Source organism: Delphinus delphis, chromosome 16 (assembly GCF_949987515.2).
Source record: "Delphinus delphis chromosome 16, mDelDel1.2, whole genome shotgun sequence".
NCBI lineage: Eukaryota > Metazoa > Chordata > Mammalia > Artiodactyla > Delphinidae > Delphinus > Delphinus delphis.
In genome coordinates, this window is record NC_082698.1 from 76,506,588 (window position 1) to 76,530,360 (window position 23,773).

Consider the following 23,773-nt stretch of genomic DNA (forward strand, 5'->3'; position numbering starts at 1 on the left):
GCTTTCAAACTATAAAATTCATATGATATGTTTGCTTTTATGTAAAGGAATTAAGAGCTCTAGCTGACACACACACACACACACACACACACACACACACACACACACATATATACACACACACACACATTTTTTTTGGCCGCGTGGCACGTGGAGTCTTAGTACCGTGACCACAGATCAAACCCGTGCCCCCTGCAGTGGAAGTACAGTCTTAACCACTGGACCACCTAGGAAGCCTCTGACAAGATATTTTTTACAAAGAATTATTTCGAAACAAAATACCTTAAACTGTTTTCTAAAACTTTCCTACGAAAATTTAGTGAGATTCTCTTCTAATGAAGTTAAAATTTTGATTTTTAAAAAAACCTATTAAACCTGAATCTATTTGGAGACCTATCTGACAAAATTCAATAAACCCATAAACCACTTTAAACTTGTCCTGATTGCCATGGGGTATGCTGGGACCACAAGAAAACTATAGAGGATGTCTAGCACTTTTTAATGTACTGACCAGAAACAGAGGGATTTACAGGCATAGGACACAATGTTTTTCAATAGCAAACTGCATCCACGCAATTTGTATGATAATGCTAAGTAAACAGTAGGTTCTATTAGATGGTCCTGCAACACAGGACTTAACTTTCTGGATCAAAAGGATCAATTCTAGGCAAGGAAGAGTGATATCGTACTCCAGGAAGGAAAAAAGTGAATAAAACCCATACATAAAGGGGCAGAAGCATGAAATAGAGAATTTAGAAGGAAAAAATTAGAGAAGACCGAAACAGACGATACTTCAGACATTCAGATATCTGGATCAAAACTCAAAACTGGCAAGGAGAATTCATGAAGCAGTAACTGGGGCACTTCACCTTGCCACTATCCGCTGGAAATTTCATTCTGCAAAACAAGTTTATGTCATACGTTCTTCAGTTGCCTTTCTGATTGCAGTCACTCCTCAGAAGACAGAGGAAGCAAAAAGAAACTTTCAGCATGGATTTAAAACTAAGTTTTGGGTGAGATAGAAAAGAGAAATCTCATAAGAAAGTGATCTTGGCATTTTATCATTTTAACCAGCAAAGAACGAAACACTAGGTATAACTTAATGTGTATCTTTCAGTAAGTTATAAGAGAAAGAAGAGGAAACATTTTCCTTCCTTAGCCAGAAACTCAAAAGACTGAAAACATTATTGAGTGTTTAATTTATGACAGTATCATTCTAGATACTTCCACATGGTTATCTTATTTAAATTGGTAAAACCATTCCCTTAGAACAGAACAGCTTCAGACAGCCCAGAAGGGATGATGAGTACAGAGATACTCTGAGAATCAAGCATGAGTGACCACAATGAGAACAAAAGGAAGGGGCAACAGCAAACCAATGTGGATGCACTGCAAATTCTCTAAGATGCTCAAAAGAGGAGATATATATGATGCAAGGAAGGGGTTGGAAAGATAAGCAGGAAAACAATTAACCTAAGGGTTAAAATAAAGTGGGGCTCAAAAAATACAAAGATGTGGGCTTCCCTGGCGGCACAGTGGTTGAGAGTCCGCCTGCCGATGCAGGGGACACGGGTTCGTGCCCCGGTCCAGGAAGATCCCACATGCCACGGAGCGGCTGGGCCCGTGAGCCATGGCCGCTGGGCCTGCATGTCCGGAGCCTGTGCTGCGCAACGGGAGAGGCCACAACAGTGAGAGGCCTGCGTAACGCAAAAAAAGAAAAAAACCCAAAGATGTAAAATGATTTTTTAACATACAGCCAAACACAAAGCAAGGCGAACAAGGAACAGAAAGTACATGATTTACAGCAGAAACGGTAATAATAATGATAGAGAGAAAAGGCAGAACTACAGCTACATCAAAACTACAGCTACAAACTACATCAGCCGTTTGCTTCAGACTTAACCACCGAAGAGGAGTGATTTTTAAATATGAAAGTTACCTTGCCAAGAGAAATGAACATTAAGACCCCAATGAAATGCTATATTACACCCACCTGGTTGACAAAAATTAATAAAACATAAAATATCAAATATTGGAGAAGATGCAGATCATCAGAATCTCTCTTAAACATTGCAGGGAGGAATGTGATTTAATGCAATGACTTTGGAAAACAGTCTGGCATCTTCTCCTTAAGTTGAATATTCATATACCCTATGACCCTTGACTTTTGGACATGAATAAGAATAGGCATTTCAAACCCTTTTTTCACGTCAGCAAAAACATAGATTCAACGCAAAAGGCTACCAACAAAAAAGTAAACGGATAAGCTATGGTGTAGTTGCACAATGGAATGTAATAGTCAAATCAGATGATCTCCAGCACACACAAGAGTAGAAATGAATCTTAGAAAACAACAGTAAGTAAAACAAGTAAGTACCAAAAGATTACATATAGCATACTGCCCTTTTAAAAGTTAAAACAACTAAAATCTCAAAAATATGTAATTATATATGTAACACACATGTATATATGTAATATATGTATTAATAAATTCATATAACTAATGTATACTATATAAAAGGAAAGCAAGGTTATCCTGAACATGGGCTACAGGAGGATGATTTCCTTGTGTGGGGAGGCAGCGTATGGGTTAATGGAGAGGACCGTATGATTACAGGTAGGGTTATTATCAAGGTCTTAGCTTTTCTTGTGAGTGGTGAGTTTATGAGCAATTACTATATTATTAGAAACTACTAAGTAACTACTTTGAATAAAAGTAGCCCATAATGTAATGGACCAATGATGAGAGTGTATCATGAATCCAGAGCTCTGATTAACCCAATTCTGGGCTCCTATGGAAAATGAAAACTGAAAACAAAAACCAACTAATATGTAAATGTTGCCTTCATAAAGTCCTGCAAATGGAAAAGGAAGACATAAGTCTCTTGAACAGAGTTCAAGTGTCAAGATTCAAGGCAAAAATTATCATATGTGAATGTAAAATGACCACTGGTAAACTCTTGAGAAACCATGAAGACCAAGAGAAAGTTTCAGACTCCTGGGATGCAGACTGTCAAAGTGAAGAAAGGCAGCCTCCAAAAACTACTTACTAAAACGTTTGGTATCAATCATCAAAACTAGCAACTTAGATAAACATAGGGAAAGCACACTTACGGGTTTGTGGTTAACATAAATGGAAAGAAATATTTAACACTGGATGAGAGAAATGAACTTTAGAACTATTTTGGCCTTGGGACTTCCCCGGTGGCGCAGTGGTTAAGAGTCCGCCTGCAGATGCAGGGTACATGGGTTCGTGCCCGGTCTGGGAAGATCCCACATGCCACGGAGCGGCTGGGCCCGTGAGCCATGGCCGCTGAGCCTGCGTGTCCGGAGCCTGTGTTCCGCAATGGGAGAGGTCACAACAGTGAGAGGCCCGATTACGGTAGGCAAAAAAAAAAAAAAAAAAAAAGAATCTGCCTGCTAGTTTAGGGGACATGGGTTTGATCCCTGGTCCAGGAAGATCGCACATTCCGTGGAGCAGCTAAGCCCGTGTGCCACAACTACTGAGCCTGCGCACTAGAGCCCGCGAGCCACAACAACCGAGCCCGCGTGCCACAACTACCGAAGCCCACATGCCTAGAGCCCGAGCTCCACAAGAGAAGCCACCGCAGTGAGAAGCCCATGCACCGCAACGAAGAGTAGCCCCGCTCACCACTAGAGAGGAAGCCTGTGCGCGGCAACGAAGACCCAACAAAGCCAAAAATAAATAAATTTATTAAAGAAAATTTTTTTGGCCTTGGATAATGGTGTAACTCTAATTAGAGAAACGATGACTTATACTTAACTGAAGAGTATATCAACTGCCAAAATACAGGTATGTGAGGTAAACCTCAGAAGAAATTCATAAATGACATGGAATTTAGGTGAACATGCAAGTTCTTGACAAAAACGCAATCTGGCTGCCAAAAAACCAGTGAATTCTTACAATTTATTGTAAATATATAGAATTCCAAGGCAGAATAAGCGAGGATCAAGTCCCAGTGTGCACTACACAGGTGAACTCACAGCCAGCACACTGTGTTCAAGTAATTTCTGGGGGGCACATATTGCTAGATGATTGAGAGAAGACTGAACTGAGTAATGGAAGCTTAGCATTCCTGGGACACATTAAACAATAAAAGGAACAAGATTATTTAATTATGAAGGGAGAATCTTGAGAAAAAGCATCATCAAATATTTGATCACTTATCAAAAGAGATTAAACTTCAGGATTCAACCAGGACAAATGCAGAGGCTGCTTCTGCTCCAGTCACAAGGAAGAACCTGAACCATCGGGAATCTCCTACTCTCAAAACAGGAGCTTCTCCCTTTTTAGCCCACTCGCTCACTGCTTCTTCAACTGCGAGGACAACAGTCCACGGACTCCTTTACAATCTCCTTACTTATCAGCTCCTTCTTTCCTCATTTCCTTATTTATCCTAGTTAGAATCCAAGATCCAATGCCTCAGCCACTCTCAGAGCGATACACAAAACCCCTGTGATCCCCTGTCCTTCGACAACAGTCTGGCAAAAATCCTTATCCTTGACAAATCTAACTTCCTGCCTTCTCTGAATCTGCGCTTGGTTCTGGGAACTGCTAGAGAAAAGCCACACAACCAGAAGACTGGTACTGTCCAAATTCATAAAAAACGACATCGATCAGGCTTTCCACACTGCCTGGCAATTCTATTTTAGTTTCCAGTCAATACTCAGTCCTAATTTCCACAGAAGGAAATATCCTTCCTCTTTAATCTTTTAACCTAGTGTTTTTTTAATATCTATTTTAATGAAGTATAGCTGATTTACAATGTTGTGTTAGTTTATGGTGTACAGCAAAGTGATTCAGGTATACATACATATAATAGTTTGCATCTTCTAATCCCAACCTCCAAATCCATCCCCTCCCACCCTCTTGGCAACCACGAGTCTGTTGTCCATGTTTGTTTTCTAGATAAGTTCTTTGTGTCATATTTTAGATTCCACATGTAAGCAATACCATATGGTATTTCTCTCTTTCTGACTTACTTCACTCAGTACGATAATTTCTAGGTCCGTCCATGTTGCTACAAATGGCCTGATTTCATTCTTTTTCATGGCCGAGTAGTTTTCCATTGCATATATATAGAATTCATATTCTTTAACCATTTATCTGTCGACAGATATTTAGGTTGTTTTCATATTTTTTAAACTGTGGATTTCAACCCATTAACTGGACGTGAAATCTATTTAGTGAATCATGATCTCAAACAACTTTTATTTAAATAGAATAGAAAATATCAGACTGCACTGCTCACAGTACAAGTATAATTTCATGATGATTTTCTTTCAAGGTATCTGTTTTTATGTTTCTATAAATAGACTTGGTAAATGCATTTCTGACCGTGGGTTACGGTTTAAAAGAAAGCTGGAAAGCCACGACTTTTCTCTTATGCTCTGTAAGCTGTCCTGCTGCCCTGCTCCCACCTACTCAAAGCCTCACTCCACAAATTATTCCCTTGTCTACTCTTCTGGGTCCTTCCCACCAGAACAGAAGCATGTTCAAATCTATTTTTAAAAAGTTAAAAAAAAGGCAAATAGGCAAAAATAATCCCCCTTCAACCTCACAATTCTATATAGATATTTATCACCCTCTACCTTTCTCTTCCTTCTCAGTCTTCTCAGTAAAGAGATGTCTATGCCACATCTACTCACACATGAGACTCTTACTTACTTCCCCACAATACACACTTGGACCACAGTGCGCCATCTCACAACCCTCTGCAACTGTCCTCACCATGGTCACATGATGTCCATGTAATAAATCCTGGAGAATTTTCAATCCTTACCTTGAATAAGGTTCAATCCCTCAGCAGAGTAAGATTTTGTTGACCACACACTCCAACAGTTACTATATATCTCACACGTAAGATTCTCTCCTATTTTTTGGGGGGGGGGGCAGGGAAGCTCCTTTTTTTCTAACCATCTCTTAAGCATCCATGTCTTTAGAGGCTTGGTCCTAGCCACCTGTTCTTCTCATGCTTCCTTCTCTGCCTGGGAAAGATCATCTACTACTGTGGCTTCAATTACCTTCTAATGCTGACAATTCCCAAAACTGTAATTTTATTTTATTTTTAAAATAAATTTATTTATTTTATTTATTTTATTTTTGGCTGCGTTGGGTCTTTGCTGCTGCGTGCAGGCTTTCTCTAGTTGCGGCGAGCAGGGGCTACTCTTCGTTGTGGTGCGCGGGCTTCTCATTGTGGTGGCTTCTCTTTCTGTGGAGCTCAGGCTCTAGGCAAGCGGGCTTCAGTAGTTGCGGCACGTGGGCTCAGCAGTTGTGGCTCGCAGGGCTAGAGCACAGGCTCAGTAGTTGTGGCACATGGGCTTAGATGCTCCGTGGCATGTGGGATCTTCCTGGACCAGGGATCAAACCCATGTCCCCTGCACTGGCAGGCGGATTCTTAGCCACTGTGCCACCAGGGAAATCCCCCCAAATCTGCAATTTTAAGCCGTCTGTGAGATGTGGAATGTCAGACATGACTATCTTATTGCATGTTAGACATCTGCACTTAGCTGTCTCACAGGTATTTTTAACTAACATGTCCAAAATTTAATTTGCCATCTTTCCTCTTCACTCTAGGCCTGCAATGATTCTGGTGATCCCCACCTTAGAATATGGTTCTGCCATCTACGCAGCTGCCCAACTCAGAAGCCTCAGCGAAACCTGACTCCTCTTCCCCTCATTCATTCTCAGGTTATGAGATTAAACAAAATAAGCACCCAGTAAATACTAGCTATTACTATCTTTTCATGGTCAATTCATCATTCAACAGTTAGGGACTTCTTGAAGCTCAGACTAACGCTACATAAACTACTCCCACTACTCTTATTTTTTTATTTTTTATTTTTTGCAGTACGCGGGCCTCTCACTGTTGTGGTCTCTCCCATTGTGGAGCACAGGCTCCGGACGCACAGGCTCAGCGGCCATGGCTCACGGGCCCAGCCGCTCCGTGGCACGTGGGATCTACCCGGACCGGGGCACGAACCCCTGTCCCCTGCATCAGCAGGCGGACTCTCAACCACTGCGCCACCAGGGTAGCCCTCCCACTACTCTTAATTGTTTCTCTACCATTAAACTTGTCAGAGTTTTTTTGTAATCATTTGTTCAAATTTTGTCTCCTCCATCAGATGATAAACTCCAAGAAGGCAGGGTGTGTGTGTTACTTTCTGGTTCACCACATTATCTCCAATACCTTCATGTTGAGTGAATATTTGTTGAATGAATGAATTTTTGGAAAATTAGTGAGCTCTCCATAAATAAAATGTTAAAGGAAGAAACAATGATTACCTGTCAAAAACGTTAGACGAGATATTCAGGCAACAAGTGGAAAGTTGAGATTAATGCCCTGTAAGGTTCTAAAATTTAACGATATTTTATTTTAATCTAGAAACACACAGATTCTTATATTTTGCCATTAAAATCAAGACATTTATTTACCTTTGCCATAATATCTGCATAAGCCATATATAAAAAATCTTCCTCCAGTTTGCTATGAAAAACAAGAAAAAAATCAGTTTTTAAGTAGCAGGTTAGTTACATGCAAAATCACCACCACTGTATAAAATAACTTTTATCTTTCAACAAGTATGTCTTTTTAAAAAGAAACAAACACAAAACTCAGGCAAAGCGATTATTCAGAAATATTGTAGAATCAGAGAGCAAAGATCTTAGACTTCCTAAACAGTGGCCCCATCCTACCTTACGGAAGAGACCTTCAAGTCTCACAAAATAAATGATCTATTGATTTACACACAAATGTAATAACATTAGTATTCTCTTAAAACTACAAAAGTGGAACCAAGCAAATTTACATGATGTCAGGGCTTTTGACAGCAGACGTGATATCTGACATTTGTTGGAAAGACTTCCCCAATTATTATGCTACTACGTAGTTTAAAAATATGATGGTCATAATGATTCTTAAAAATTAAGATAGGTTAAAATCTGTTTACTATCCTCTTTTGAAAAATTATGGAAACCACTAATTCATTGAAGAAAGGCTTCCATCAAAAAATACCTGACGTTTTGCGAAGTTATTTTAGCAGTTTTAAACTTATAGCCATCAGAAAAATCCACTTATGAGAAATACCTCATTACCTGACAATGCCAGACAGGGAGCTGCTCTATGCTTAGGGATGAGATGATTTTGTTAGTTAGGAAATAATAAGAGAAAGAGAGAGAAATCGTGAGAGAAGGATGGATCACATTAGCTAAGAGGGAGAAATGTACATTATTACGACATGCATAGAGGTCAGATGAACTCTGTGAGACTCAGGTGGATATGGATTGATAATTAAATTCTCTGCAGAGGATGAGGGAGGCCTGGGGCAAAGTAGGCTTTCTCTCCCATGGCAGGGAAGCAGGTAAAGGTTTTAAAACCTCCACCATGGCTCATCTACAGAATCAGCCTGTGCGGTGCCCCTGTAATGAGCAGATACTGAGCACATTTTGATTACTGGGCTTATGAGTGCATTTCTTATTTAACTCCATAGAGGTTTGCCCTTTGTGGTTTCAGTGAATTCATATGACCAAGACTGTAGGAACCAAGAAAAATGGAGAATGCCCATAAAATAGATCTCAAAGAAACCTTCCACTGAAAGGATGGCGCACCCACCTCCTCAAGTTTCCTAAGACTTACTGCTGAATGGAGACAGAATCCACCCAGGAAATTTGGGGTCACCAGTGGTCTCCAAACATTTTTGGTACTGAAATTTGCTTTGGGCTCTTTTATTTTCTAAAGCTTGTTTGTGATCAACAGGAAGATTCAGAATCAAGTCAACCAGCTAATTACAATGTTGTTAAGAAAAATGAGAGCTAGGTAAATATTTGGTAGGTAACTATTAAAGCCTGAAGTTGTGTGAGCGTTGGTTCGTAGTGTATGCCAGACTGGTCCTATCTTTGAACACTTCTCTCTCCTCCCAAGAACAAGATGAAACTGAAACAGGAACATGTGACAGACAGAACACTCAGACACGGGTTTCTATCTGTTCTTCCTACGTCTCGTGTGAATCCTCCCAACCATACCATTTCTCCGTTAAAGCCGTTCGACTGAACAGAAGTATCAGCTGATGGAGAGGATCAACCCGCTTAGTTCCTTCATCTTCTTCCGGAGGTTCTGCTCCAGGTTTCTATTCAAAAGTCAAATTTATAAAATTTCACATTTAGGTGAAATGTTCACCCAGACCCAGGAACAACAAATAAAAAGAAAGCCTTTCTCTTCCTATTGTGGTGCGTGAGTGTGTCTGTGTTATATGCATTGTACCTGCACGTGTATGCACGTGTGTGTGTTATATTACCGACGCAGAAGTATGCAGCTTTAAAAAAAAAAAAAGCTATTTAATAATGGGACCAAAAAACACTGTGGGCAAAGATGACTTACATCGTTTAAAAATTCTGAATGCCATTCTTATAAGCAGATTCATAACTAACTGAAAAGTGTATCTGCTACATGGATTTCAGCTTTAGGGAGGGCTCAATTTACAAAGAATTGCAATAAAATGCTACATCACTCCAAGTATAAAAATGTCCATGTAGCAAAGCAAACTGATTATCAAATGAAACATTTTTGTTGCCTACATAGACAGAGAAAGGCAAAGAATGCTGAATGAGTTAATGTCTGAATCACTTACACATTATTTTTTCTCATTTTCAGTTACTTTTAAAACTTAAAAAAGTAATTTCATTCTATTGGATAGAACATGTACCATGAGGAGAATTATGAAGCATTTTTACTGACTGTAGAATTAATTAATCCCATTTGTTGAACGATTTAATGCATTTTATATCTCTATAAGAATTACCCATTCAGACTGAGATTCTCTCTACCTACATATGTTCTTTCTTGGATTTAAGGCTTAATGTTGCAGGTACTGTGTAAATTTCTACAAGGTTGAATATTCTAATATTCAACAGGTTTTGATTTTAAAAAGAAATGAAATTCATTTAAAATATAAGGGGGTAATCAGGGTTAAGGTTTTATGAACTGGATTAGTTTATCCTTTATGTTCCCTAATAAGTTGTGAGTTAAACAAAACAAAACAAACTGTTAGACAAGAGGTCTTTAACTTGGGAATCATAACGCCTCTGACTAGTCTGCAAAATTCTGCAGGACTATATGCTTATAAATTTTCCTAAGATGGCCCTTGGTCAGATTTTTAAATAGGTCCACAGCTCATAAAAAATTAAGACAATGGCTCCCGAGTGAAGCACTCTCAGTAACACAAGCCTCCTTATCAGCATGGTTGGACTGAAACATTCTACTTGCCGTTTATACTATATTTACCATGACTTCCTGCTCATCCTGTACCCAATCTATCATTCTCTGCCCTGTCTATGTTTAACAACCAGCTACTTTTCATTGGCTTTTGTCAACCTTCGATCTAGTTTTGGTGAATAATTCTTTATGGTTCAGCTTTTATAGTAATATCCTGGTTCGGAGGTGTCTGAAGGTGCTTTGAGGAAGAATTTAAAAGAATAATAGAGTCAAAGTTTAGTTAAATTCTGAATTGCTGGATGCTGATGAGATCTCTTTGAAATAAGAATAGTGAATTTTTCCCTAAACACTGCATGCAATAACCATCGAGAATAAAGTTTCCTAAGGCCCACACACTGCAATGATGTTTTCTCTTCAATGTTATGAGATAAATGGCTCACACCAATGTTATCCCACCAAGCCCAGACTTTCTTTCATCTTCTAACCCCATTAAAAATGTACCGCTAAATCTTCTATCAGTTTATCTTCAAAGTAATGTTCTTCCGTCTCAATCCAAGATTTTTCATATCCCTGAAGAAAGAGATTGACAGCCCGATGCCTAAAAGGTAAGCACAATTTCAAACAGTTATTTTTAATTAAAGTGAAAAGGTATTCAGTAGCACTTTATCACTGGATTATCTGTGCACTCAAAGAATAAAATAAAAATAAAATTCCCACTCTCAACTGGAGAGCAAGATATCACGGAGGACAGAGAAAGGTTTCTCAGATCACACACTGACATGGATTTAGTTATTTCTAGGTTTTGTAACATTGGTCAAGTTATGCAACTTTGTCGACTTTCACTTCTCTCATTTATAAAACTAGGATAACCCCATCTACGTGTCAGTTTTGTGAGACTCAAACTGAGATAAAGAATGTAAAGCACATTGGATAGATGCTCATTACATGGTAGCTCTTATGACATGAAGTGGCTCTGGATAAACGATGTTATGGAATTATCCAATGCTCCTGTTACCATTAGATACAGACCCTGAGGATCACAAAACTAAATGTATTAAGGGAACCTTATGGGAGTGTATATCCAAAGACTAAATCCTAGAATACTGATGATAAGTGGTTGCCTACGAATTAAAGAAGACCAGTGAAGACTAAAACCATAAGTTAAACTCATCGTGAAATTGATGAGATTTATGGCTAAGGTTCCACTCTAAGAAAATCATGTCAATGAGGGAACATCATAAGACAATACCAGACGTGTTAAAATGAGCCGGCGCCATTGAAGGATGGAACGCTGAGCTTAACAGTATCAAAGGCAGGCTAAGGAATCATGAGACATAAAGGTAGACAGGTTTATGAAGGGCCTTGAAATCCAGGGAGAAGAACCGTCAACACAGATGGAACGGCCAGAACTCGCCATAAATCCTTGCACGAGAGCGGCTCAACCTTACTGGTACATCAGAATCCCCTGTGGAGCCTTTAAACAGTACACATGCTAAGCCCTCGGGTATTCTGATTCAACAGGTTGAGCCTTGGCTATTTCTCAAGCAAATCTGAGTGTATTTCCTAAAAGCACCAGGTCTGAGAATATTCCCACTGGAATAAGGGGTACAATTTTGAATACGTTACATCCGAGACAGTGGAACGGCAGACTCCGTGACATCGTAGAAACTAGCTCGGAATCTGCTGTCATCAACATGATGTGAGTCAATAAAGGGAGTTGAAGAGGTGACCTTGAAGGGAAGGATGGTGATGTGAAACGGTTCAAAGGAAAAGTTGAACACCGTATGCTAACACATATACATAGAATCTAAAAAAACGGTACTGATGAACCTAGTGTCAGGGCAGGAATAAAGACGCAGACGTAGAGAATGGACTTGAGGACATGGGGAGGGGGAAGGGTAAGCTGGGAAGAAGTGAGAGAGTGGCACTGACATATACACACTACCAAATGTAAAACAGATAGCTAGTGGGAAGCAGCCACGTAGCACATGGAGATCAGCTCGGTGCTTTGTGTCCACCTAGAGGGGTGGGATAGGGAGGGTGGGAGGGAGAGGCAAGAGGGAAGAGATATGGGGATATATGTATACGTATAGCTGATTCACTTTGTTGCACAGCAGAAACTAATACAACATTGTAAAGCAATTATAATCCAAAAGAGTTGTAAAAAAAAAAGAAAAGAAAAGAAAAACTTGATGAAACTTGGAAAATGTCTGTATAGGAGGAACCAGAAAAGAAATAAGAATATGAATTCAAGGTCAATGTTCTATTTGACTGAACTGTGACACCATAATTGAGCCAGAGAATTCAGAAGCAGCACGTGGTTTGAGAAGGAACTCAAATACATTTCATACTTAGTGAGTGACGAGATGGCAAGGAATTTACCGGCCTTAGTGAAATCGAAAAGTTTTGTTTGTTTTGCTTTGTTAGTGGCCGGGGGCAGGGAGGAGTTATGTTTTTGTCTTGTTTTTTTTTTTTTTTACTCCCCAACTTACGTTATTCATTCATTCAAACACTTACTGAAAGTCAGTGCTCTAGGTACTGAAGATATGAAATTGAACATAGCTCTAAAGGATCTCAAAGTCTGAATCAGAGAGACAAACAGCCCCAATACTATAGGAAAGTGCCCACAACTAGAGGTATTTAAAAGTTTCCTAGAAACAAACAGGAGGAAGCATTTTCAACTTGGAAGAGGTAGAGGGCGTGGCTTGGTCAGAGATGGTCCAAAAAAGGGATGCAGTTGAGCTGAGCCTTGTTTAACAGACATGGGGAAGATGCCACTTGTATAAAGCTCAGAGTGGGAAACAGCACAGTTTCTTAGGAGAATCACAAGAAGGTGGAAATGGTACCCTGGGCTAGACTTCAATGCCACGGGTTACTTTTCTTTTAACAAGTATATCTCCTGTATCTCTAGGAGAAGGTTGATGGGTCTGTCAAACATGTTTACGTTATTCCCATAAGTTAGTTCCATATCAGTTCTTTTCCCCAAAGGCTAAATCATCACAAAAATAATAAACAACAATTAACACTGCTTGTGTTATGTTCAGTTCTAAGCACTGTGTATACTTCGACCCATTAAATAACCTGAACAAGTCTATGAGGCAAATTTTACGGTACAAAGTCAGGTAAGAACCTTGACCAAGGTCATGCATCCAGAAGCTGAGAGGTCAGGATTCAAATCAAGGCAGTCTGACCCCCAAGACTGAGTTCCTAATTACTCTATCCTGCCTCACATGTGTGAGCAGATCCTCCTGAGTATTTAAAAGTAATAGAAAACAAACTTATGGTTACCAAAGGGTAAAGGGTGGGGAGGGATAAATTAGGAGTGTGGGATTAACATACACACACTACTATATATAAAGTAAACAACAAAGACTTACTGTATAGCACAGGGAACTAACTATATTCAATATTTTGTAATAACCTATAAAAGAATCTGAAAAAGAATAGATTTTTATAAATGTATAACTGAATCACTTGAAACACCTGAAACTAACACAACTATACTTCAATAAAAAATAAAAGTCATTTAATAACGACATTACAGACCAATGAGAATACTCGACAAAGGAAAACAAAGTCAAGAATTACACAGAAAAGCCAATAAATCTTGTCCATCCTTCTCTTTGGACTATTGTTCTCGTGTTAAGGTAGATGCCTCCTATCACTTGTTAGGGGAAGAATAACTTGAATCCATTATAAACGTTAAAGAAATTCTGACCTTGGCAGATTATACAAAGGAGCCATCCGAAAGCAGGCAACCACTGCCCGTTTCCTCTGCTTAGAGAGCAGTTTGTGCCACACGGCCTTTTTCGATCTCTGAGGATGCTCGACCTGAGGTAGAATGACACAAAGACATATGTATTTAACCCCCCAAAGGCCCTCAAAAATACAGCTGCATCTTTTAGCTAAAAACTTTTAGAATTTCAATCCCAAAAGTACCTCCCAATTATTATGGGAAAACCCATGTCCTCAAAGTTACCCAATGCTAAATTTGAAATAGTTTCAAATGTTACATAGTTTCCTTAGTAAAAATACAATATTTTCCCAACACTGTGTACTTTAGAAACTATGTCATCTTTAAAAATCAAAGAAATATAAAACTATTCTATATAAAACAATTTTGTATCCTTTTCAGAATTCGGTTATGGTGCCAAAACATAGTTTTTGCCTATGCAAAACAATGAACCTATTCTTATTTATTTATCCATTTCCACTAATTTTATCATAAGAGCTACAACAGTAAACATAAACAGAGGCAGTTAAAGAAAATTCTAACGAAAAGTCCACTGTTCCTTAAAGAAAATTCTAATGAAAAGTCCACTGTTCCTTAATATAACAGGATGGAGAGATGACAAGTCTTTTTGAACACATTAGTAGGAGTGAGTAAAAGAATTTAATTTTGCAAAAATGTTAAAATATATAATTACTTTGTTAGAGAGGGACAAATGAGAATTCAAAAGTTGCAGTAAATGATGCAAGCAAGCTATGTGTTTAGCTAATGGTGTTTGGAATTTCAAGAAGAAAAAGAGATTAATTGTAAGTATTAGAGAGAAAAAAATCCCAGCATAGAATTCTAAATTAATTAGTAATTTCTAGGCAATTGAACACTGTACTTCCCGGACTGTAATATCTCCGGCGCATACATGTAGATTTCTGGAAGAAATAAAAACGTTACATTAGCTAAAAAAGCAAAACTAAATTTATTATCCTTTGCAGTAAAGGGTCAACATATGAATGTAATAATGCCTGAAGAAAACATTGAGAATGTTTGGATTACAGTGGTTTGGAAATTTTAACAAAACAATTTGTATAATTTGAAAGCACTTATTTCTGTGATCTTCTTCCTTCTATAGGATCAATAAACACTTTTTGATAATTATCCAGTTCAATTTTCTTCTTGGTTCTATTAAGCAAAACAAAACATTGTTGAGACACTGCAGGTGAAAACAATCAAGGGTAGTATTATTCACCTAGAATATGGCATTCTGATCGACATGGGTGATAGTCAACAAACATAATTAACAAGGAAAGACCTTAAATAGTGAATTTTCCTATAAATCAAGTAAATAGATGTTGTTAAGATCTGTGATCCAAGGGTGAACATCAAGATGTGTCTTGTAACTGTTTGAACACCTGGGTTTGCTGCTGTGTTAGCCTGTCTGGAGTTTGAGTATTAGAAAATTCCAAGGAGACAGCTTACTGTCCTAAGAAAAATGACCAGATGTACAGTACAAAATGTTCCATTGCAAAGGTCGCTGACCCTTGAGCCAGATGAAGTCTTTCCTCTGCACCCACTGTTTTTGCACCGAGTGTGGCAAATGAAAATATTCTTTGCAAACTATTCTATGACTCACAAATTAACATTAGAATAGAGGTATTAAAGGCATGAATTCTGCACACAGATATCTTGCAGTCTTTTCTATTTTTGATAACTGATGAGTTCTTTTTACTCATATTCTTAACATTTTGAAGAATAGTTGGCCATGAAAATCTGACCCTCTTACCTTTTCCTAGATAATTCCTACTTCTTTAAGGTTTACACAGGGATCACCCTCAACATGGCTAGAGTAAGTTTGGGTTCCTCCTATTCTCTCTTCAATACATTTTGTATCCTGGCACATCTGAATCACTACATATTTATCTATGTGGCCATATACGCCTCTAGAGCACAAGCCACTTGAGTAGAGGGACAGAATTCAGTCCCCAGCAGAGTACAATGCTGCCATACGGTAGTGCATGCAATAAATGTTCACGGGATAAACAGCTGCTCAGTAAAATGAATCTCACCACTTTACAAATAACATCATTCATTATGATCACATGTATTTATGAGTACATAACATAGGACTATAATAAAACAGGGTTCAATAAACTTCATTTAATGTATCTAAAAGTCATTCAAGCAAATCCAGATATGTGCATGAGACCCAGGAAGAATTAAAAACTCATGGTAGAGTAATGCTGTCAGAAATGGTCCTCTAGGAGCCATTTAATTATCACTGAGTAATCTTCCTAAATACATATATACTTCTGGAAACACAACTCCATGACTTTATATATCACTTAACATTTCATTACCTCAAATCTTGTCATCTGCTGATGGATGATCATTTATATTTATTTAATATTTCATGAAAATATTTAGGGAACCATTAAGTTGCCTAAATAATATTTTATTATCATATTATATTATTAATATTATGGTGTTACATAACGTAAACACATATCGCTGGCCATATGGTGTAAGAGTATCCTAGCTTAATCTCATCAGGTGTAGTGATAAATTGCATGGCGCTGGAGAAGTTACTAGCACTTGGGGGGCATCTGAGTAAGAGGATGCTACACTAGATATACCCTTCGGTTATTTAACTGGCCAGGGCGGTGATAGGAGGTCATCGGATAATATAAAATAGGAATCAAAGAAACACGTTTATTATTGCTATGCTAGGAAGTTCTGCAAAACATTCAGATGACAACATCCTGAGGTGACATGGGGCATTTCATTATTTTATGTTCAGTGTCAGGTAGGTATTGTCATGGAGACCCGGTGACAGAGCACACTCTCGGGTTTACACTGAGCACCCTCAGTCTGGTGTTATTTTGCTGAGTGGACCTCGTGAGAAACAGAGACTGTCTCTGTGTTGCAGATATTTTTACCTAAGCCAGAAGATACCTTATACAAAACTACGATCCACTGATGGATGACGTTTCAGATATTACTGGTTTGGGAATTCTTGAGCAAAGGTAATAAATAAGAAAATCAAATACACAGTAAGCTTTGTAGCTTAAAATAGAATACAACTGAAAAACGATATAAACACATTATTTTCACATGGCTCTAATACCAATGCACTGCTCTTCTCTAAATGTAACATATTGCTGAACTTGAGAAAAATTAGCTCAAAAATATTCAAAGGAAAGGTGAAATAAGTGACCTTAAATCCAAAATTCAAATATTAGACCAGGGAAAGATAGTATCTCAAACATGTTTTGATGAGCATCAATAGAAAAATAAAACAGTTATAAAACATTTGAAATCAGGCATAACTCCTCAAATTTTTGTTAGAATGGCTTAAAATTAATTACATAATTTTAGTTATCTGTTTAATTTTAGAAATATTTTGAAAAAGACTATAAAACAGAGGCCTTGATCTCCCCAAATACATTATTTATCCGTGGTTACAAAAATTACAAGTTTGGAAATGCTGCTGATTAGATACTAAGGACTCCCAACTCATAGATTCTTTGTAATGAACATGCTGGATATATATGTTTTCTGGCCCACAGTTAACAAGTTAACACACATCCTGTAAAAAAATATTTTTTATGGTTAAGGCAAATGTGATTGAATCAACACAAAATCTAACCTGTTCAAGATGAAAAAGCACATTTGCTATATCCAAGACCCTTTCCACTGTCTTCTCAGGATCTGAAGTGTCTTCTGTCCTGTTGGGTAGATCTTTGTAAAGAGCCATCTGCCATCTAATAGCAGGATCCTCCACCTGCAGAAAAAAAGAAAAACGTTCAAAAAATACAGTGTAAAGAGGGGAAGACACACTTCTGAAGAGTCAATCTATAGCTATTTACTGAGCATAGCACGGGGTGAAAACATGACGCAGAGATCAAGACAGAGAAGTAAGTACTCATGAAATTTATCGTCTGGCGAGGAAGGAAGACATCAAACAAACATTTACAGTTGCGACAAGGGCTACTAGAAAGAAATATAAGGTACCTGGAGGTTTAACCTAATCTGTCAGTGGTTGGGAAGATTTCCCTAAACAAGTGAAGTTTCAACTAGGATTTAAGGATGAGCTGGAGATGGTCAGGGAAGGCAATCTTTTATCTTTCTCTCTTCCTTTCACAGTCAAACACTGAGAGATTCACATATTTACTTTAGAGGCCATGATATAGGATCACATGTATCTATAAATACAAGGATGCTACAACACAGCTCAGTCTCACTGAAACAAAGATATCAATTACTATAAAGCAACGAAGGCCTACAAAATCACATTCTTGCAATAAACCAATCCACAGACTCTATTTTTTAATACTGTTAAACTTCCCGAGTGAAAGATACAACGGAATTCTGAATGTTTTTAAGAAATATTATTTTAAACCATAGAAACTGACAAAGACAAGCATCTTTCCAGGGATACAGCACTTCAAAGAAATAATTTAGATTAACTATGTCATTAAAAACGGGCACAGCAATACTCGTATGTTTCTCCACCCATTAAATATTTCCTTTAAAAATGGGAGACGGAGGGCAATGAAGCAGAAGTAAACGAACAACATCTAAAACTTCACAACTCCTAGCCTGAGAAAGTGTAGTTTGAAATGTTAAAACTAACTTTCATCTTACAGGCAAACAGAGAGAGAGCTCTGTGCACTGAACGACTTGTCAACACCATTTGTCTTTTGATAAAACAAAATGTTTTCCTCCATATACTTTTTTCATCTGAGGACTCTGGTACCTCTAGATATTATTCCTTCCAATACACAATCACTCCCTCTTGTCCTCAGGATTACCAGTCTTACAATTTCAAGACAATGTAGTCAAGAAAGAGCTGGGAACAAAAGAACTCATTGCTTGCAAGTCTGTATATACATGAGGGCCGTGGGGCCTATTTTTATATACATGGGGGCCTTGGGGCCTATTTTTATATACATGGGGGCCTTGGGGCCTAGTTTTACGCCTAGCTTAAAAAATATAGAATGAAATGTCACAAAGAATAAGTATTCATTATGTCTTTATTTTCAGGTTTCATTCGTTTGGAGGTGAAATATTGGTTATAAATATGCATCCTTTTCAGCTTTTTTGTTCCTCCTGACTCCTCAATACACAGCATACATTGTCCAAAGTATCCCTACAAGTAACCTCTAGAATATAATGGAAGAATTTCCTCCTGCTTATCCAACACATAACTTTTTTTTTTTTTTTTTTTTTTGCAATACGCGGGCCTGTCACTGTTGAGGCCTCTCCTGTTCAGGCTCCGGACGCGCAGGCTCAGCGGCCATGGCTCACGGGCCCAGCCACTCCGCGGCATGTGGGATCTTCCCGGACCGGGGCACGAACCTAGGTCCCCTGCATCAGCAGGCGGACTCTCAACCACTGCACCACCAGGGAAGCCCCAAGATATAACTTTTATTTGACTGTTTCCTCGGAGTGGTATAAACCCCTTCTTAAGAGGTAGTGAATACTTTCTGTCTCTATGTGGGACCATGGTTCTCAAAGTGTGGTCTCGAATTCCCTGGGGCTTCCGAGATCTTTTCAGGGGCACGTGATTGGCTCAAGTGCCCATGCATGTAGTATAAAATTGAGGTTCAGCTGAAGCCTTTATGAACATTTTGAATAATGTTAAAAATCTTTTTGCTATCTGCAAAGAGATCGTGCTCTTATAGGAATTAATCTCCTACTCTGTTCAAGTTAAAATTAAATGGATAATTGAGTACACAACAAAGTACACATGAAATTTGCTCTAAATAATACTTGTGCATTGTGAGTACTGTAAAAGCATGTATTCCAAAGTGTTAAAAGAAAATGAATATGGTTTGGATCTTTGGAAAGAAACATTTTAATACCCAGTAAGGGATATATTGTACTATAGCCACTAGTTTTTGACATTTGGACATTTTCACAATTAAAAAAAAAATCCTCAGAAGGGACATCTGAATAGAAGCAAAGAGTTGAGTCAAAATAATAAATTGCTAGACCTCTCATATTACATAACAGGTCCTGTAAACAAATGAAGAGTTTATCCACTACTATGAAAGCATTTCCAAATAATGGTAAATGCTTGGACTACAAAAACTACTTTGAGCAAATTTTTTATCCACCATTAGAAAGTATGTGTTATCTTGGTTTCCATTCATGTTTCTCTTCTAAATGTACACTGGCTTTGCTATTACATTAATTCTTGCTATCTCGTATGTACTGACTCAAATACACTTATTTAATTTCTGAGCACTAGGTGTAAAATATCAAGTTTTCATTGACACCTGTCTCCATGTCCCAAAGGTCCTCAAACTCAGCTATATGAAGGAAATTCCCAACCTCTATTTCAACTGGCGACATCTTTTTTCAAAGTTTGACAATCTCCGATGATCTACTTTAAAAATACATCATTTGTTATCTTGAGAATCATTAATACAAAAGGATCTGCAAGCAGGATAATGACTGATTAAGATGATATATTTTCACTACCTTACTTGTTAAAGTAACATTATTTGTAGTACTCTTCTAAAGAGAGATTAACTAGTTTATAGGTGCTAAGTGTGCTTTCTAATAATATTGGGCTTACCTTGCCTTGTAAGTGAATATTACTGCGGATTATATCTCGAACTTCATCTTCAGTGTCTTTCTGTCAAGAAATAAATGTTACCTAAATGAAGTCTTATAATGCAGCGACTGTCACAAGTCATTAGAAATAAACCTCTTGAAATAGTATATATTTGAATAAACATCTTTATAGGATTTAATACATGCAACAAATGTATTAAATCGCTCAGATAATGAATATCTGGGGCTTATCGCTCAGATAATTTTTTGATATTGCTGTGACTTGAAACAAGACAACCACCTAATTTAACTCCAGTGAAAGTGCCCTAGATTCAAGACAACTGGATTTCCAGTTCACAAGAAGTAGGGCAGAAGCATGTTCCCTTGGGTTCAAACAGAAGCATGTCTCCAGCATTCTCTGAAATTTCCACGAAGTCATGTTCGCACCCAATAACATCCCCAAGGATCCAGTAATACTGAGGAGCATATCCTGAGAAGCAAATATGAGACAAAAGCCAATGGGCCTGAATCTCTGCAGCTCCCTTTCCTACAATCTCCCTTCAATTTGCTCATGGTAGGGTCTCAAACTCTGGATATGAAGAGAGTTGCTTCAGGGTGGGAACACGGGAGGGAGAACATGGCCTCCAACTTACATGAATAAAAGACAGCAACCCCAATGTATATTTTTGAAAACTTGCATCCTCTCTGTGTAACCACGAAGAGGAAAACCAGAGACCATCAAGAAATCTTGAGAACTTCAATCTTGATGTTCACAAAGGAGAAAAGCTGCTGATTCAAAAGTCAAATTCGTATCTAACAACAATCAGCACAATACATTATGCATCTAACATTCAAAATCACTCTTCATAAGTCTGCAGAAACCTCTCATCACAAATTTGATATAGTTCGTATGAAATCCATTTTTTTCCACTACCAGTGACTTGTTGCCATCTTTTCTCTTTGGTTTCTGAATATGCCCTGGGGGTGATTCACGTAATTTAGAAATAAAAACAGCCTCCAAAAAAAATATCAGGCAGTCTTTGTGTCTGAGTCCTAGGGCCTGTGCAGAAAAATTGCTTAATAAAGCATTCAATGCAAATGAAATACTGACATAGAGCAGTGAGACGAAGGAATCCAAACACATGAGCATCTGGAGGTTGAATGATCATTCCCACTGGTAGGAACAGGAGCCTTACCAGACTAAATCGATTTTTGGCCAGAGCAATGAGCTCCTGGTCCCCAGGGGCACAGATGTTCAAGCCAATGGGCAGTAATCGCTTCAGGGCTGCCACGATAAGAGAGGTCTGCATGGAATACCGGTCTCCTTTGCGCTTCATTTTCTTCCTTTCCTGATCAGAAACAGCTGCCTACAGAACAAAGGTAAGTGTTGGAATCTGCAATGACTTCTTGCCTCATAGGACTACGAGCCTTTTCTAACTTGCCTGTAGTTTCCTCTTCCTCGTTTTCTGCTGGTCCCTATGGCTTAGGAATCCCACTGAGGACACCCTTTCTCTTTCCTTCTCAGCATCTCTTGCTGATTTTAAGTCCTGCTCTCAGATTCCCAAATCACTAGAATTTACTGGTAGGCATTTCTAGATAATCTTTTTTTTTTTTTTTAAGAAAAAAGGTTTATTTATTTTTTTGTTTCTTTTTGTTGTTGTTGTTTATCTGGCCACATCATGTTTCCTAACCATGGATTGAACCCAGGTCCCCAGCAGGGGAAGCGCTGAGTCCTAACCACTGGACTGCCAGGGAATTCCCTCTATATAATTTTAGAAGGAAAATGCACATTGCAATTGTAGAGGGGCATGTGGATGCATGAAAAATCCATGGTAATTCCAGATACTGCATGATTTATGATTTTTGGTGGTTAACAGGAAAAAAAATTAAGAATAAATGGTTTTTGCTTTGACAAATGCTTGCTTTGCAACACACACACACACACACACACACACACACACACACACACAGCATATGCAAAACTCTCATATATTTGCCTTTTACACAGGCTGAACACTTGTCTCCCCAGGGCCTTAATCTAGACGTAATATACTAATCAGTGTTACATAAATATTCAGGATTATCTCTGGATAACCTGTTTACAACTGAGAACAGCCATGATGCTTCAGGGTTCTCTAGTGATTTTGTTGAAAACTATGCTTGTGCCAGGGTCACCTCCAATGACGGAGTCTAATTTTCACTGGGTAGCGAGTATTCTTCTTTCTATTAAGAGGACATGTTCTAATGTTAAAATGAAAATAGCTGTCCCATATGCACTTCTTCATGCACGTTAAATTTCTTTGTAATAATAAACCAAACATTGAAGATAGTTTTATGATAATGATATACTGTAATAGTTTGGGGCTGAGAAATTCAGAAGATCATTTAATATACAAATGATTTGCTTTCCCCAAAAGAAGGCAAAATACATCACAACGTGATAATGAAAGAAGTTTTTTGCAAAGTGAAAGTACTGAAACATCTGAAATCAGATGGTAATGGTAGCTGATATGTTAATACTATATATTATATAATGTATTATATTATTACATATATAGTATATATTGATATATCAAACCTACAATATCTGAACCACAGTAATAAGAATCATATTCACTTTCCAAAGAGATGTACTTATCGTGTGGATCCCGCTTTTATCTGTACCAACTTGTAAGAGAGTACTGTCGGTAAGTTTAGTAGAAAAAGCACAGTGAATAATTATTTGTACTATTAAATTGATTAACCCATAAAAATAATGAATCAGTGGTTTTACATGAGCTCTCTGCTAAAAGGAAACCTAACCACACTGATAAAAATAATTACCCAAATGAGGAACCACCATCCTAAAAATTAAGGAAATTGATATAAGTTATGCAAACATATTTCTACCCAATACTGGTAATTTAGTGTTTACAAAACAATATTACTCAATACATTAAAGTCTAAATTTTACTGGTGCTGAAGTTTTCTTTGATTTTAACTTGTAAAGGTCTTTTGGCTTTACTGTTGTAAAAGTAGAAGGAGCTTATACCTGGCTTGATATTTATAAATATTTAAGCAACCTTATAATAAAAATAATTTAAATCAACACTGAAGGCAACTCTACACTGCTCAGTTTTGAGAAGTACTAGATAAATTAATTCCTACTTATGCTCCAAATATCATCTTGCTTTCTATACCATAGGAAATCTGTAAACTGAAAAGAACAGTCAATAAATCTTTGAACTTTTATGAGTGATAAAGTTCACTGTTGGTAGGA

At 37.9% G+C, this 23,773-nt stretch overlaps 1 protein-coding gene across 1 annotated transcript in view; it reads right to left on the bottom strand.

Annotated features, from left to right (window-relative positions):
* The window catches only part of RYR2 (ryanodine receptor 2), a 714,060-nt gene that overhangs the window by 90,061 nt on the left and 600,226 nt on the right, over positions 1-23,773 (bottom strand). Inside the window, exons 72-78 of the mRNA XM_060035003.1 lie at positions 21,711-21,881; positions 20,537-20,596; positions 17,600-17,734; positions 13,951-14,063; positions 10,734-10,830; positions 9,044-9,147; positions 7,457-7,508 (exon numbers count right to left, since the gene is read on the bottom strand). Coding sequence (XP_059890986.1) covers positions 7,457-7,508; positions 9,044-9,147; positions 10,734-10,830; positions 13,951-14,063; positions 17,600-17,734; positions 20,537-20,596; positions 21,711-21,881 — 732 coding nt within the window. The remainder of the gene's footprint in view (positions 1-7,456; positions 7,509-9,043; positions 9,148-10,733; positions 10,831-13,950; positions 14,064-17,599; positions 17,735-20,536; positions 20,597-21,710; positions 21,882-23,773) is intronic.